This window comes from Neltuma alba, unplaced genomic scaffold, assembly GCF_004799145.2.
Source record: "Neltuma alba isolate B1F8T4 unplaced genomic scaffold, ASM479914v2 tig00008404_pilon, whole genome shotgun sequence".
Classification (NCBI taxonomy): domain Eukaryota; kingdom Viridiplantae; phylum Streptophyta; class Magnoliopsida; order Fabales; family Fabaceae; genus Neltuma; species Neltuma alba.
This window is the reverse complement of record NW_021635004.1, coordinates 1-16,795: the sequence shown is the minus strand read 5'-3', so window position 1 is coordinate 16,795 and position 16,795 is coordinate 1. Positions and strand designations below refer to the sequence as shown.

The window sequence follows — 16,795 nt, the reverse complement described above, 5'->3', positions numbered from 1 at the left end:
ATTTAATTTTTAATTTAATTTTAAATACAAAATTTTAATTTATTTTATCTTTTATATTTATTTATTTTTTTAAATCGTAATTTTAGTTAATACATAATTAACAATGATATTTTAAAAATAAAAATTAATTAAAAAATAACACGTAATTATTATAAATAATTAATTCAATAAACTTATTTAACCTATTCAGTGAATTAGTTTTTATACCAACCAGAGGTGGCGGTGATAAAAATCCTTAAAATCCCTAACCTATATATACGAACCTCTTTTGCTCCCCGCACATTTCAGGCGCTGAGAGCGTTATTGCGCGATCTCGAAAATGGACAAGATAATCGAGTCCATCGGTTCGTTCTTTGGTGGCAGCGATCAGATCCCTTGGTGCGACCGCGACGTCATTGCTGTAAGTTTCTCAATCTCATGTTTCCCCCGCCTCTGTTCCCCTTTATTTGCTGATACAATCTCTTGCTGGAATTTGAAACCTTGAGCTTTTTAATGTTTTTCGAAATTCCTGTGTCTGTACCCAGAACTCGGGATCGTCAATTTCATTTTTTTCATAATTTTACAGATCACATTTAATTCATAGCTCGGTTCTTTTGTTTTTGACCAGCATATCTCGGTTCACTAGCATACTTGTTATCATCGTGACTTTGAACAGGTTCAGTGTACCAAATTCAGAGTTTGGGCTGGAGCGTTCCTTTAAATAGATTTGTTAATTTTCTGTGTTTTTGGTGTCGGTTGGGGCCTTGGCGAAGCTCTTCATATCTGAGCGCTGCTTTTTTTCCGTATCAACAAGAAAATGTATTTATTTCTGGAGAGGGTGAAAAGAAAAACTGAAGCTTTTTATTCGTAATATCTCATGTTGAAATTCTTTGAATAATCGCAGTGACGGTACTGCAGATTTTACTACCTCACTTGTTAATTTTTATCTGGCTATCATGTTGGTAGTAGCGTACTCGCTCGCGCTATCCTTCTGCTATTTTCTTCCATCAGTCTAAATTATTTTGTATATTCTGGAGGGCTGTGAGAGAGAAGTTTCGGATGCTTCAAATGGTGATTCTGAGGAGCGGAAGAGTGAAAGCATCATGAGATTGTCGTGGGCGCTTGTTCATTCAAGGCAACCAGAAGATGTGCAACGGGGGATAGCCATGCTTGAAAGTAACTTCACAGAATAAACTGAGTGCTTCATATTTCTTTCATAACGTAGATGTTCGTTATAATGCTACTTTTATTTGCCCTGATTGCAAGTCTATACGTATTTGAGAAAAAATTCCTTTCTGTTTCTGGTGTTTTTCTAATTGCGGTAATAATTCTGAGTTTATTTTTTCTTAAAATATTAATCATTATTTTGTATGTTCTTGCCATTTCATTTAATCTCCATAACACTGCATAATCTGCATTAAGTATAAGCATCTTTTTTCCTTCCTGCACGGCTGCTGACTACGATTCCTCTGCCTATTATGCCAAACCAAATCATGGTAGCACATTTTGCAGCCTGAAAACGTGAATGTTAATTTTCCAACAATATACTTTTGCCCCGTGATTTATACTGTCATGATCAATGAAAACCAGAATGCTAATGTCAAAAGGCCTTATATTTTAGCATGCTTAGAAACTGTTTAAAAGAAATAGCCTTTTGCAGCCTCAACTGTATCATTTGTAATCCTTGTGATGTGATTTGCAGCTTCTCTGGGAAATAATACCAGTCCTTTGCACCAAAGAGAGAAGCTATATCTTCTTGCTGTTGGATATTATAGGAGTAGTGATTATTCTAAGTGTCGGATGCTTTTGGATCAGTGTTTAGAGGTCTGTCTTTCTCAACTCAATTTCTGTATGCAACTAACCGTCCCGTGTAATTTTGTTGATGCTGCTGGATTATATAATATGTACTATTGTATTATATTTGTGTTGTTTCACTTGAAGGCTGGGAGTACGAGTTTATGACCTATCTAATCCCCATCAAACATCTGCCTTTTGTCTTACGGACTGGGGAATAATCTGTTTTCAACTTCGAGGTTTTCTCTTTCAGTGTACTCAAGACCTAGTTTATCCTTGATTTTTTTTAATTAACTAAATGTTCTTATATTATAAACGTCCTGGATTCTGCACCATATTAGGAGGTTGATTGTATTTTTGCAGATAAGTCTGTTCATGCTAAACCAGCCTGTCTTCACCATAGCCTTTTTAAAATTCAATCTTCACTGTCTATTTGGGCATTTTGTTCTTGCAGATTGCACCTGATTGGAGGCAGGCTCTGTCCCTCAAGAAAACTGTTGAAGACCGAATTGCTAAAGGTTATACTGCCATTTGTGTCTTGAGCTTATTTTTTTATCACATAATAGCATTAACTAAAGGGATTGCAAATGTTATTTGTTGAATTTTATTTATTTTTTTGATAGCCAGATGTCATTTGTGTTAACGCAGATGGTATTATTGGAATTGGCATCACTACCGCAGCTGTTGGACTTATAGCTGGAGGACTTGCAGCAGCGTTTGCCCGCAGGGGATGAGACATTCCCTACTCATAGAGACATGCTTGCGATTTTGGACTCTTGTTTTAGTTTTCTTCAAGAAGCGTGTTAAAAGGTCAATGAGTTGACAACTGCTACTTCTAACGTTTTAAATCCTCTCCAAACATTAAGATACACAAACCGTAAAAGAATTACTGTTTTTCAGTACGATACTCATTCAATCAATAGCTACTCTCTGCTGTCATGAACGAACTAATAATTCCAAATCGTTAGATAAGTAACTAATTATTTTGAACCGTAAGCCGCAATAACAATGATTTTCAGCTAAAGAAGGTTAACGGTCTACTTGCTGCCTTTCTATGGCGAAAGGCCTGGTTATTGGGGTCAACGATAGAACGGGTCTCATGTGAGCCCAGCACGCACGCATGATTTGTTTCGTTTGAGCCGCGAGGAGGACAAATTATTTGGGAGTTTGAAAATTTTTTTCCATTTAAATCAAGACAAACTTTTTTCATATATTTACCTTGTATAAGTATACCATAAAATCACCTTTTAAAAAGCTAATCGAAACATGTCTTCTCTATCAATGAAGGGCAGAAGTAAGTATTGGGGGGGAAAAGAAAAAACGCTTCCTTTTCGTTTGTGCGGTTAAATTGGAAAGCGAAATGCATAAAAAATACCATTGGCATTTCAATCCGAAGGCAATACATGTTGGAGATACTCAGATGGGAAGTGTCCAGTGCTTCATCTGCGTCATCCACAATTGCAGGCAAAACATGAAGAAACAATAAATACGACACCTCATTTATCGACTCAAATCCTTGCCTGTTTCGATTCCATTCTGGCGAGGGCAGCGTCAGTTTCTAAAATGCAGTAAACTTGGATATTCGACAGCCCGTTTCCTCGACTGTAAATTCTGACAAATAGTTATATTTATTTTTAACTAATGAGTTATAATATCTATAATGACCCGTTAATCCGAGTATCTTTGTTCCTTCTGAAGAGCAGGGGCAGTTAATGGGGCTAATTGATGAAGTAATGAACAATCACAAAGTAAAAGTGCCTCACAAATATCAACCAGAAAGCCCAAAACAAGAAGGAATCGAAGGTAATCATTGTCGCAAGAAATACGTCGACGCTAATGATGAGAAATTCATCAACCAAGACAGAATCGACAATCATGAGCAACAAGCAGGGCATCTTATCAAGCCGTTCTCGTTACAATCTGGGCACCTCCTTAACCGTGCTTCTTCCTGCTCGAACACCTTCCTGCTGCCATTGCAATTAAGGCAGGGTACAAACCTAACACCTCCACAATTCTCACACTCATATTCTCTATCTTGCTCAGGAAGACCCATCAGCAGTGTTGCTAATTCTCCAGACTCATTCATCTTCTTTATTTCCTCTGCGCCTCCCACGTGCTTTCCCCTTATGAACACCTCCGGCAGTCTCACTGCTCTGTTGCCTCCTACCGCATTCTGCAACTCTTTCCTATACGACGAGTCCATAGAGATGTCCTTTTCATCCACTGCCACCCTGAATCCCCTCAGTATCATCCTCACCGCACAGCAATCTTCGAAAGTCTTTCGGATCCCTCTTAAACTTGTGAAATATACCACTATTTTATCTTCGGTACCCTGTAAAGGTGGCCAATGCAGATTGTTAGAAAACGTTGAGTATGATGGGCTAGACCCCGTGGAGGTGGCGCCTCTGGAAAAACTGCTTCCTAATCGTCTGGATGATAATGCTCGCCGGTAACTCCAAGCCACATCTGGGTCCAATTTAGCAAGCAAGGCTTCCTCAGATAAATGTTGCCATAGTGGCTTACTCTCCCTTATTTTTTCTGAGGATTCAGGTGATTCAAAAACTTTCTTTGCAGACCCTTCTGAAGTAGGTTGATTTTGAACACTCGTAGGTTGGTCAAGAATGGAGCAATGGGACACGGTTGTGTCTTTAAAGTCATCGTCTAGGCCGTCCATTAGTTCCCATGTGTTGATGACACAGTCTGGGGTCAATGATTGCCGTGCCTCTGTTTGGTTTAGTTTATCTTGAGGAGAGATCTTGTGTAGAGAATGAGGCTCCATGGAGGTAAAGCTCATGTTTTGTAGGTGTGACTGGTCAATTAGGAGAAGAGAACCGTAAGTGGTGGAGGTGAGGGACACAAGGTGGTGGGTGTCACCTTTTCTTGTAGGGGGGTGATGGACTAGAGGCATTGGTAGAGAAAGAGATCTTGGAACTGGTGAATTCGAATTGGAGAGGTACGAAGCTGGAGATGGAGAACAAGAAGAAGCAAGAGGAGAGGAGCAATCCTCACTGTTTCTGGCGACTATATTGACTTGTTTTGAGGCTGAGCAGCCCATGAATGCAGAACTAGATAGTCTGAGTAACTGATGAATTTGCTTTACCTTTTTGATACCTTACCTTTGCTTCGTCTTCTTAGGACTATTCTTTTTCTTTTTTCCCCCTTTCAGTTTCTGGGTTCGTCTTCGTCTCTTAGAAGACTTTTGTATGGACTAATTCTTGTGCTTTTACAGAAAGAGCGTTCTAAAGGTACAATGATTTCAAGCGTATGCATGGAGGCTTTAGAAGGAACTGGAAAGGAAGAGAGACAGAAAAGAAAAGAAACGAAAAGAAAAGTTGTGGGGATGAGAAGGCGCTGTCAAGAGGGTTGGATGGGAAAGATGGCAAGCATTAATGATGCCAAAGGGACCAGAAATGGCGGTTTGGAGCTTTTAAATTTATTAGGCGATAAGTGATAATATCCTTCCGGCAAATGGAACAAAGAGCATTCCAAAGACTACTATTATGATTAACTAGCTTTATTTTATATTAAAAATAAAATTAGGGGGTCTCCCAATGTACAAATTATGAGGAATAAATTTTATATTCATTTAATGTTTTAGAATTGGATAGAATATGATGCTCATGTACCATTTCTAACGAATCACTTCTGATTGAGCAAATCCAACTAAGATTAATTTGGCATGAACAGTCTGTCAAACTCAATATCACTATCATCTCATCATTTCTAGTCAAATTAGTATTATGATTTGAAAATAGTGAAACCCATCAGCATTCATTTAATAATGTTCGTCCGAGAGAATTGGCACTATCTGTTGAGGGAATTTTAGGCAGATGAAGCAGGAAGACAACGAATGCCTCCATCCTGGAGACTCGACTAAGAATTTTCATGTAAAGGTAAGCAATATTGAATGAACATGCACTTGATGAGTGAAATAGGGATCACTGGACACTAGAAGCAGACAAAAGAAGCGAGTCATGATGAGAAATAACGAAAGGGGAAAAAGAAGAAAGTGAAGAATTTAATATGAATTTGCCATAGCCATCATTAGGTCCCTCAGAAGCTGAAAGAATCGGCCATTTAATAAATGCGGAGGCCCACAAAACAAACCTTCAGATCCCAGACAGGCCACAACTGCATTATTCCAATGGTGGGTCTGGGCAGCTAAAGCAGCTGTCTCATCTGCTTTAGCTGTTTCACTGGTAACCCTTTTCAAATTTGAAAGGATGAAAAAACTTTTACAGATTTACGGTGAAGGTTAGTGTGCTTCACATGGCTCTTCGCTTCCAAAAATTGTTGGCGAAGGTAAGTTTGTAACACATCGTCAGTTAAAAGAAGACACGTACAATTGGTAGTGAGCCCATTACTAACTTGCTTGAGGTCGCCGCTCCATTATTTATTTGCAGAACCTCGCACTTTCAAGGCATTGACGCTTTTGCTGTAAATGGCGCTAGGAGAGCAATAATACCTACTCTCCTTACTAATGTTGGGGAAAATCACATCCAGACGTCACAACTCTCTAACATTTACAATTGAAAGAACTTAAATTATTCAGACAGTTTAGATGACATTCATTTTGTCATGAATAAATTAAAATGCTCTTGTTAAAAAAAACCCAAATTTTAAAGATAAAAGTAAATAAATTCGCTTATTTATTTTTTTTGGGTTACACGGGACAGGATCGAACCCACAACACATGCCAAACAGCCAGTAAAGCAAACACCCCCCCCCAAAAGAAAAAAGAAGGGGAAAAAAAACTAGAGTACAGACCCAGGAAAAAATTTAATGAAGATTGAATTGATAATCTTATTGATACTCTTATATTTACAATTTGCGCATGAACATTACATGAGTTTAAGGCGATAAATAAGTAGTCGGGTGTCATAATCTTTATCTCTTAAACCGGTTTTGATCTAACCATCCACCTTACAAGTTTAGGCATACTTCTCAGACGCTAACAGTTCCAGAGATTATTCGATCAGTTGTGTAGCAGGACACAGAACTAGAAGTTGAATATAGAAACTAATGCGCGTCCAAAGCGGATAAAATTGGAGCTGCCAGCACAAAATAATAAAAGACTGATGCCACAAGGCCTGAGGTTGTATACGAATATTCCGATTACGTGATTTTAGCAGGCATACACCAAATGGATATGAGACTGGTGCAAAATCCAATCATGGGGACATGCTCATGCTTATCTGATCAGCATCGTGTAATGTTCAAATCATGTATCCTAGCAACTGTTGTATGGATAAAACTTGAGAGTTCTTCCTTTTAAGTCTTCATATCATTCCTAGCCGTGTTTCCATTGGTCAATAAAGTCTTCATTTGCTGCTGATTTTACTCCTAAAGTGCACATTTTCAAGAGCAATCCACAACTCCAATCATCAAAATGCAATCCATGCAAAGTAGATTTTCTAGTATCTAACAATACGTAGAAAAAACTAATTTTACGTCACACAAAATACCAAAGACCATCACCACGTGGACCATGCTTTTCCCCTTCCATGCAAGCATTCCGGATTTCATCTCCCATCACTAACCTATGACATCAGAGATCTAGAAAAATAAAAATGTTCTTCACCCAATACTCAAATTTTGAACACATGTTGACTTCAAGACTTCTATTTACAAGCAATTTATTCCTAAGGAAGCTGATGAACCTGCAAGCAAGGTAAAATATTCTTAGGCGATTGGCAAAAGCTCTTTTCTATGAATGTAGTAATAGTGATTTCGCAATAAAGCAGCTGATTTTTTATTTGCCCATAGTCCAGCAGGGTGTATTATCAAGAAGGTTTATGATGTAATTTGATCCCTACATTACAATTTTTAAAAAACATTGAAAAAAGGGATACCTGAAAGTTGCTGATGACTAGGTGTTGTCTATTTAATCACTTCCGAAGTCTTCATAACTCAAGCCTTCTGATACGGAATCCAGCCTTTTATTGTCCGCTTTAACACCATGACAATATTAAAGTTAGCAGCCATCTCAAATCTTTCAAAATAACGGATCTCTTCGGAGGTTTTTCCCTTCTTTATTTTGAAAGAGGAAGTGATGTTTCTCACCTTGTTCTCCTCTTTCAAGGAAGTTCTCATCAGTAACTAGGAAGGGAGACCGTGAATAGTTTTCTAGTATTTCTGACAAATGAGAAGCTGACGGTGAGAAACTAGAGACTAAAACCAAACTCTTAAAAATAGGCATCAACGATAACCTGACCAACATTTTTCAAGCTCCTTCTATAATCAACCAAGGGGAATCATGAAAGCATGCAGAGGTAAACATGGATGGACAAAAAGTCAGAGAGAAAGAAGACTAACCAGAACGCTGAGAAAAATCAGCAGTCAGATCAGAAAGGCTAAAAGTTCTAGGAATCTGCCCCAAAAATCCAAATGAAGCAGCAGCATCTGGAACCAAAAGTGGCATTGATTGACAGTTGGACTCGACACTTGGATATGATGTGACTGATGCATCACCAATAATTGGTCGTGTCTCCAAGACACTATTACCAGCACCAAACATGTAAGGAGAACTGCGTGAATATCCAGGTTCTGACTTGATCATTCCCCCATTAATTCCTTGCATCAGGCCCATGTTAGAGTTTTGAGCTGACAGTAGGCTTGGGGGGGCATCAATCCTATTGGGATGAGACATCTCGACTGTATTATGCATGCTTGTGCACAAGGAAGATCCGTCATTATTAAACACACTCTGTAAACTAGAACCAACAGGATGTTGCATATTTTCAGGCTTCAGAGCCGTTCCCACATGCTCTGCAGCAAAGCATGCGGGATTCTGATGTACTGTAGCGCAACTAACATTTATTAGAATATCACGTATAGAATGAAAATTAAATTTAACGAAAAAAGATGGAATCAACCATATACCATATAGGCTTTAAACACTGAAACAGATAACTGGTTTTTTTTCCTTCTATTCACATTTTATCCATTCAATGACTACCACCTTTTTGATTACTCTGGAACATTAATAACTTTTCATACAAAATTTATCACCTGAAACAATATAAAACCAATAATATTATATCCTTGTCAAGCAGAATTTTATTTAAATTTAGTAAAATACACACACAAGATGCCTTCTATTGTAATCTGAACATTAAACAATATTTGGATATTTTGTAATGGACTGACATGAGCAAAAGCTAATCAATTAAATGAAACCACCACATCATGTGCCAAGCACCTCTTGATACTACAATTTGAAAACACATCATTTTATGATCTGCAATAGCAAATTGATATTGCATCTTCTTCCTATACATCCAAAGAAAACTAATCATTCTTGGTAAAAGCCAGAGTTTAAGTACTATAGTTTTCAATTCCTTAGCATTTCAGTAACTATTCTAAAAAATATGGTCTGTCCTGTGCCTGTTAAATGACCACAAAGAAGTAACGCAACCATGAAATCAATTTCAAGGATCATCATAACTGAAGGGAACATTCCCAGTGGTTGAAAACTTGATTGTATATTGATTTAAGCACCAATTCAAAGGATAGATTAGTACAAAATGAGTAAGTCGTACTTTCAGCAAGTCCGGATGCCATAGCATTAAAAGAAAAGTTTGGTTGAAATAAATGAAACCAAAACTCAGGGAAATGATAAAAACTCACATGCAGAAATATGCGACCCATTAGAGTTAGGTATTGATCCAACTGCAGTTGGCTGTAGTTGATTCATTAAATCCATCTGCCGTTCAAGCAGCCTGTTGAACTCAGTTATTTGCTGCATCACCACCAATCTTAAATAGTAAGCCTTGAAGAACTCCTGATTTTCTTCTTCAAGCTTTTGCCAAACTGAAAAAGAAGAAAATAAAAACATTGAATATAGAAATAGTGGGTAAAAAGTAACCTTCAGCTTTTGACTAAAATGCTTATTCTCATGATTAAAAAGCAGTTTCAACATCACGTTAGTAATCTGTTGAGTTTGATCAAAACGTGGTTTAGACCAAAGTAATATGGGATTGAGAGGAAAAACTTGGTCTTCAAAGTTGCAAAATACTTTTCCAAGTGAAAAGCTAACACACATAATCAATGACCAAATTTTGCTGTTGATATTCCTGTAACTCAGAAGTTCAAAATTACCACTAAAAGTTGACGTCCCTTTTAACGTATCAACTGAAAACCACCAACGAGGCAATGACCACTCAGCTTGGCAAACAATCACCCTCCATTATAGCATTGATGGGCATTCATGTAAGATGGGAAGCACTCCCAAAAGCTAGCTATTAAGGTGGGAGAACTAGCCCAATTAATTAAATATTCTGGAAAACATATTTCCAAAATATATATACATATATAATATTTATTTGGAATTAAGGTATCTCATACTACCTTAATTTCTCATCAATTTGCCTATCTTAGAGAGATGACGTCCCAACAACTATATTTTGCAGCACTTCACTCAACTTCTCGTTGGTTAAAACCCCACACTGATTAGAACTATAAGTAGCCCTTCCCAAGGCTATCCACCACCGGCTCTAATAACACTCAATGAATACTCAAATGATATGGGAAGAAACTAGCTATTAAGGTACGAGAATCGACTCATGAAATACCCCATAAAACATCCCATACCACCTTAGTGTCCTTCAAGCACACATAAAATTATAATTTCAAAAGCAAATAGCAAAGGCAACTAGTTACATATATCATAAAGTGTTCAGGTCACTGGTTCTTCCAGCATTGGATTTAGGTTCAAGCTTTTCTTAAAAGAGAAGCCTAATTATCAACTTGTGACAAACATAAGTTATTTACAACAATCTACTGCGTCAAAGAAGTTCAGAAAAATGAAAATATGAACTGAAAGGTAGAAAGGTTGTTCTCAACATTATAACCAGATAGCCAATGAAATAATACCGTCAATATAACTTCCTTTACCAAGTTCAATAATGTGTGCATGTGTGTTCGTGTCCTGTTTTGATGGTGATAGAATACATCTATTCACTCCCAGCTTTCAATTAACAATAATCCCATTCTCTTCTTTGTTTTTATCTTCTGTCACTTTCACTGACCTCTATTCTGAAATGCAATTGTACAGTTAAGATTTTCACATAAAATAGGATAGCCGTATGAAAAGCTAGGCACTAACATTTAGACCAAAATCATACGTTAAAGACCCGTGCTCTATTCAGAGCAATAAAGTTGGAAATAATGACTAAGAAATCAAAAACACCTGGAATAAAAGAAAATCACATCGTAAGTGAAAAAATATAAAAAAGTTAATATGGTATCATGTACTAGGATATCACATCAAGTCTTCTGGCAATTTAAAGAAGAAAATAAATGACAGAGAACATTACCAAGTTCAGTGAAACCAGGCTCTATTTTTGCTTCATCCAGCAGCATTTTGACAACTTCTTTCTGGTTCATATATAATTGTAAACATCGTTCTATAAGATTTTGCACCTAGAATGAGGCAATTAAACAAATCTTACGGTTAGAGCTTTTCCACGCAAGAAGATATTAGAATATCATGCTCACGAAAATCACATGAAGACACTTGCATATTCATACATAAATAAATGCCAAAATTTAAATGCCAAAGCCCTCTAGGCTAGTGTGCACATTGCATTGGGGTCAGAAATTTCTGTAGCCATCTATATGCACAAATTAAAACCAATATACATTTAGAAATCCCTTCCCAAACACATGCGTGCAGACATTGCACGGGGGGTGGACATTTTCTGTAGTTTGCCATACTTTGGAAATAGGAGGTTTTTTTCCAATCAATAGCACCAGGAACTAATATATCAGGCAAAGAATGGCACTGTTAAGAGGCAGAATGGCCACTAATGTGAAAATTCAACAGATTATAACTGATAGCTAACTGATTCCACTACAAGTATAAGTGCTTCCATTACACAGGCAATTCTTTATTAAAGAAGCGCATAGTGAAAACTACGAGAGCACCCAACATCTTGTCAAACAACCTTTGGGCAGCAATTTTTTACGCCATCATCTCTTAAGCAATCGGTGTCCACAAACAATAGCTAACCTGCATATTACTTGTCACATATTTGAGGTTATTTGGATGTTAGGTGGCAAAAATACTTTATTTCAGGTTTATAAGAAAATTATAGACTATGTTGTGGAATGGATTGTTTACGATATACACCAGCCATCTATTACAGTTAAGCTCACGATTACTTCTTACCAGTTGTATATCCTCCCGGGAAACCCGTCTCTCAGATCCACTTGACATATCTTAAGTTCCCAAATTTGCTGTTAATAAGTAGTGTAGTGAAGTTCTAGAGTTTTGTAAGGTAAAGCTCCAGTCGTACTTTGAGGTCAACGAACAAGCCCTATACCAACCACCTGAAGGCATAATAAAAGTAAAGAAAGGAATTCAAACTATATAAACTTTGCCTGTGATCTTTTAAAATCAAGAAATCGAGCTCATAATTTACTTCAAGAAAACAAATGCCGAAAGTAAATGACATGCATAGTTTATAACGGATATAAGGGAGGGCAGAAAAGGGCAAAAACCAGTAGTTGAATATAACTTTCTGCCTGTTAACTATTTGGAGTAGCTTCATACGCATACAAAGCTGAGTCTTTACAGAATAGCTCGGATCAAAGGGATGGATTTCTCCTTCCCCGTGACCATGCTATGTCAGTGAAATAACAGAAAACGATGCAAAATTCAATCGAGCTCATAAGGTTATAAATCCCGTGATCATAAAATCAACGAGAGAAGCTCCAAGAATCTCAAAAGAAAATTAATTAAACCATGGATGCGTGCATGTCGTTGAAGATTTCCAAATAAAATTCTGAGATACCCGGGGGCCGGGGGAGTATAAGGCCGAATACTGCACATTTACCTGAAAGGAATTCGATTCCTAAAACTTTTCCAGTAATCCTAAAATATAGGACTCAGCCTCATAATTTGCTTAAAAGAACCATATGCCGAAAGTAAATAACATGCAGGGTTATAAAAGGATGCAAGAAAACAGGAAAAACAAAAATGAAAAGGGCGACGACAGCCCCAAACAAGCTTAACAGAACTTTCTGCGTACAAGCGGTCTGGAGTTGCTTCATGCGCACACAACATTTGATCCTAAGTGCGTGTGACAAATGAAAGAGACAGATTTCCCCACTCCCACAAGCAAGCTATGTCAGAGAAACAACAGACAAGGATGCAAAATCTAATTCAGTCGTGCCCGACACGTCCCGAATCATATGATCACAAAATCAATAAGAGAGACCACAAGAATCTCAAAAACGAAATAAACCACACCATGCATGCGAGTAACCAGAGATTTGGAAATGAAATTCTCGAGAGGCCAAGAAAAAAGAAGAGTTCAGGGATAAACCCTAGGTAATTTACCTGAATTGGATCGGAATCGGAGAACCTTTGAGCGGGGAAAGGTGTGTGTGTATTGGGAGAAAAAAGGAGGAGGTGACGAAGCTAATACCCTTGATGCATCAACTCTATGATCAGCATCATCATTATTATTTTAATTATTTATATACCTTCTTCTTTTTGGAGATGAGGGGCCACAGGTGTTAGAATTTCGGACTTACAGACAGTCCATTGGGCCAAGGGCTTATACAGCATCCCAGAACGCAACACGTGGCAAGAGCGGGATGCACGTGGGGCTCAGGTGACTCGGACTCTCTCCCCTCCTCATCTCCAGACTCCCACTCCAACATGAATTTATCACGTACAGTTATAAAATGAAAAATTGATTTTAAAAAAAATCATAAAGCCAAATGATAAACTTAATTGTTAAGAAAAGGGAACTTCTTATGAATAAAATCAGCACATGGCTTGGTTTAGATGAGAAGAAATAAATGGAGAAATAGTATACTTGGGGAAAAGCCTAAATTTTCACTATTTTTTAGATTTGCTCTTCTTTCTTTCTAATTTTTCCCCATCTAAATTAAGAAGTAAATTGGCAAACTTGATCGTGAATAGAAAATTGACCGTAATAATTGGCTTTTTACCTGTAATGACATTTTTATTATTTTTGCTTGGCTAGATTAATTTTTTATTTCAATTTTAATGTATAAAATAAAATTTTTTATATCTATTAAACAAATTATTCATGCTTGGATGTGAAAGTAACAATTTTCCCAAAATAGTAAAAGAAAATTAAGATGATGAACATCGGGTGAAGAGCATGCAAAATCGTCAAAGGGGACAAAAGTTGATGGGCCTAAAACCAAGGATTCGGAAGACCTGCCCATGTGAATGAGTGTAATAGCCCGTAGTTTGTCCATTCCACTTCAAGTCAAGTCAGTCACCCTTGTTTTTGTCTTTGCCACGAGTAACAGAGGTCATTCTATTTTCCCCTCCCCTCGGCCATACATCCAATTTAGTATTTATCGGTCGGCCAAAAAAAAAAAAGCATTTATCGAGCAAACTTCGCATGGTGTTCTATTGACAGAAGTAGACTAAATTTTTAGCTTGCTCCTTTATCTCGTTCTTCAGTTTTGAACGAAAAGTATATATCCTTGATTTTTAATGTAAAACTCAATTTAAGAATTGATATTGATCCTGTATATAATAAAACCTATTTCACATATTATTTTTTTGTTCCAAATAATCTTAATCATGTATGAAAAGGAGAAGGAGGGGAATTAAAAGGTTGGTTAGGATGTTTTAGAAAAAACATACTACCTCCGATCCTAATGTCGGAGTTTATTTGATTTTAAATATAAGACCCTAATTTATTTTGTCTCTCATATTTATATTTTTTTCTAATTAGTTCTAGCCAATATACTTAATTAGCAAATATATTTTAAGAAATATAATACCAATTCATTATGAATAACTAATCAACTTAAATTAATAACTAATTTTTATATCAAAACAAGAGGGGGTATTAGATTAATTGATTTAACTAACATCTTTAATCTACTGAAATTAATTAATTATATTTTATATTAAAGATAGGAAGAATAGTATATTAGATCATGCGGTAAGCATAAGAGAACTCTTTTCTTTTTTTGAGTTAAATTATTATCAAACGACCATTCCGTAAAAATTACAAACTGTTAAGTGTGATCGTTACGTTCGTCTACATGTGAGTTGTTTAAAGATCAGCCCCTTGCGAGAATTAAAATTTCTCTCTCGTATGAATTTAAACTCATGCTATCATTTACATTCGTATCATTCTTATTATTTGAAAAAAAGTAAATTATTGTTTAGACTAAAAGTTTTTATACCAAAAATCATATCTTGGATAAGTGGAAAAGTATTTTTCAAAAATATTTTTTCACAAATCGAGATAAACTTCTTCATATTTATTTCGTATATCGTAAAAACATTTTGAAAATCATATTTTTCTTTCACCCTGCACCCATTCTTTAACTCGTTTTGGGCAAGAGTACCATTGTCATTTTCGCAAGTTTGTGCCAGGATATATCGCTGGTTATATGCGATACACAGTCTTTGATCACCAATTTCCCCCAAATCTGATGACTTGTTTTCAGTTATACGAAATTAGCCAAGAATTTAACGTAATGCAATATTATGAAGAGAATAAGAATATACGAGCCAGAAAAAGTTTGTTTTCTTATGAGTTATGCTTCTTCCCCCAACACACGTCAGGAGTTAAGAAAACAGAATTAACTAACTAAGAGGAAAAACTTCATGGAGGACAGCTCTGTTACCAATTTCAACGGAGCCATTTAACAAGAGAAGACTGAAACAAATCTCAGAATTAAAGGATTACGCGGAATAAAAATGAACTAGGGTACTTGGGCCACCAAAAAAAAATACTCGGGGATTCGATCGAACAAACTCCGAAAATAAGGGAACAAATTTTCGCCTTTTTTTAAATAAACTTTTAGCCGAAGTAGGCCCCCAAAAAAAATTCCAAAAGAAATCCCTTGAGCGCTTTGAAAAATGACAACACATGTTCAACAAAAAGAATACGTAATTACCAATTTACCCGCACAACATTTATATATTACCAGGGTTGTTTTAAGGTTCATCTTCAGGAGACATAGATCTGGGAAGAGTAGAAGGGGGAGGGGTGAAGAACGGGAATAAGAATGTCTGATCCGATTCTCCAAGAATACATTCATCGACAACCGAAATAATCAGCTGAATTTCTCTACTTTTTTGTTGGTATATTTGAGGAAACAAAATTGGAAGCGGATTTTCCAGGAGATTGTACAGGAGGCAACTCTCTCTACAGTCGTATAAAGCCTCTATTATCCAACACTGGAGTTAAGACTTTAAAAGGATTTTAAAAAACAGAAAAAAAAAAAAGGGTCATATGAGAATTACATATTGTAATTTCAGAAATATACTTCACATGATTGATCACACAACTGTGGCTATGTCACTGTATCTTGGTCTCGTTCTGTCAGTCTCAGGTGAAAGCCCCTGTTGTTCTATGGCCTTTCTCTTGTTACTACCGGCTGCTTGTGGTGATTGTGGTTGTTGTTGATCTAGTTGTGGCTGTGGTGTAGGTTGCTGCACAGCAATTTGATTTTCTTCTGGTCTAACTAGTGGGGTTTCAGGATTTTCTTGCGTCTCAGGCTTTTGTTCTTTCAACCTTGTCTTCATCAAATGGGGTCGAAGCTTGTTCAAATCCGACAGCCTCACTGGCTTGAGAAAAAACTCCTCTGCTCCTTCCTCCAAGCATCTGTTGCCATTTCACATGCATATTCATACGTAAGCATTCCACCTCGGAAAATGTTTTAAGGGAGGGTGCTACGGATACTCAAAATGTCTCCCCTGTTACCTGCTAATTCTTGAAGGCACATTCTCCGACGACATAATCACCACCGGTATGTTTCTCAAAGACGAAGATTCCTGAAAAATCAAAGGGCGTCCTGTTAATTATAAGTCTGCGGGAGCCTGAATTAACAGGCGAGCACAGTGTTTCCCAGAGACGACCGAATGAATTCTTCTCTGATCTTAGCCATTAAAGGGTGCCTTTTAAAGAATGGAATACTTTGATTATAACTACCCAGCTTTGCTTCTCATAAAACAGTTTCGAAAACGATGAGGAGAATATTGCGGGGGGTTCTTTTATCCTTTTCAGTT

At 36.9% G+C, this 16,795-nt stretch overlaps 4 protein-coding genes across 7 annotated transcripts; 1 reads left to right on the top strand and 3 right to left on the bottom strand.

Annotated features, from left to right (window-relative positions):
• The first annotated feature begins 261 nt into the window (after window positions 1-261).
• Window positions 262-2,680, top strand: LOC114754009 (mitochondrial fission 1 protein A-like). The gene is made up of 5 exons (XM_028942731.1): window positions 262-400; window positions 1,017-1,155; window positions 1,682-1,803; window positions 2,228-2,291; window positions 2,422-2,680. The coding sequence occupies exons 1-5, from the start codon at window positions 320-322 to the stop codon at window positions 2,505-2,507; spliced, it is 492 nt and encodes a 163-aa protein (XP_028798564.1). The 5' UTR covers window positions 262-319; the 3' UTR covers window positions 2,508-2,680.
• Window positions 2,681-3,434: 754 nt separating this feature from the next.
• On the bottom strand, window positions 3,435-5,024 carry LOC114754010 (uncharacterized protein At3g28850-like). Its single transcript, XM_028942732.1, has one exon. It carries the CDS (start codon window positions 4,826-4,828, stop codon window positions 3,647-3,649), a length of 1,182 nt encoding a protein of 393 aa, XP_028798565.1. The 5' UTR covers window positions 4,829-5,024; the 3' UTR covers window positions 3,435-3,646.
• A 1,819-nt stretch (window positions 5,025-6,843) lies between these two features.
• Window positions 6,844-13,205, bottom strand: LOC114754013 (uncharacterized). Of its 4 annotated transcripts, none has more exons than XM_028942737.1 (9): window positions 12,612-12,628; window positions 11,945-12,105; window positions 11,721-11,795; window positions 11,091-11,196; window positions 9,403-9,585; window positions 8,089-8,571; window positions 7,837-7,908; window positions 7,626-7,719; window positions 6,844-7,433 (listed from the first exon to the last, which is right to left on the bottom strand). In XM_028942737.1, the coding sequence occupies exons 4-8, from the start codon at window positions 11,158-11,160 to the stop codon at window positions 7,658-7,660; spliced, it is 870 nt and encodes a 289-aa protein (XP_028798570.1). In that variant the 5' UTR covers window positions 11,161-11,196; window positions 11,721-11,795; window positions 11,945-12,105; window positions 12,612-12,628; the 3' UTR covers window positions 6,844-7,433; window positions 7,626-7,657. The 4 variants fall into 4 exon arrangements, with proteins under 4 accessions (XP_028798570.1, XP_028798571.1, XP_028798568.1 ...); XM_028942738.1 differs by having other exon boundaries at window positions 11,721-11,785; XM_028942735.1 differs by lacking the exons at window positions 11,721-11,795; window positions 12,612-12,628 and adding an exon at window positions 13,118-13,205.
• A 2,652-nt stretch (window positions 13,206-15,857) lies between these two features.
• LOC114754008 (two-component response regulator ARR9) lies at window positions 15,858-16,581 on the bottom strand (the record flags this gene model as incomplete). The annotated part of the gene is made up of 2 exons (XM_028942730.1): window positions 15,858-16,391; window positions 16,491-16,581. Coding segments are annotated over 2 exons (416 nt in total), but the record flags the coding sequence as incomplete, so codon positions are not given.
• Window positions 16,582-16,795: the final 214 nt, after the last annotated feature.

Coding starts and splice junctions, on each gene's coding strand:
- LOC114754009 (XM_028942731.1), top strand. CDS start 320: ATGGACAAGATAATCGAGTCCATCGGTTCGTTCTTTGGTGGCAGCGAT. Junction 401..1,016: donor GCGACCGCGACGTCATTGCT/GTAAGTTTCTCA, acceptor TATATTCTGGAG/GGCTGTGAGAGAGAAGTTTC. Junction 1,156..1,681: donor GGGGATAGCCATGCTTGAAA/GTAACTTCACAG, acceptor TGTGATTTGCAG/CTTCTCTGGGAAATAATACC.
- LOC114754010 (XM_028942732.1), bottom strand. CDS start 4,828: ATGGGCTGCTCAGCCTCAAAACAAGTCAATATAGTCGCCAGAAACAGT.
- LOC114754013 (XM_028942735.1), bottom strand. CDS start 11,992: ATGTCAAGTGGATCTGAGAGACGGGTTTCCCGGGAGGATATACAACTG. Junction 9,586..11,090: donor GCCTGGTTTCACTGAACTTG/GTAATGTTCTCT, acceptor CTTCTTTTTCAG/TTTGGCAAAAGCTTGAAGAA. Junction 7,909..8,088: donor TGATTTTTCTCAGCGTTCTG/GTTAGTCTTCTT, acceptor CTCATTTGTCAG/AAATACTAGAAAACTATTCA.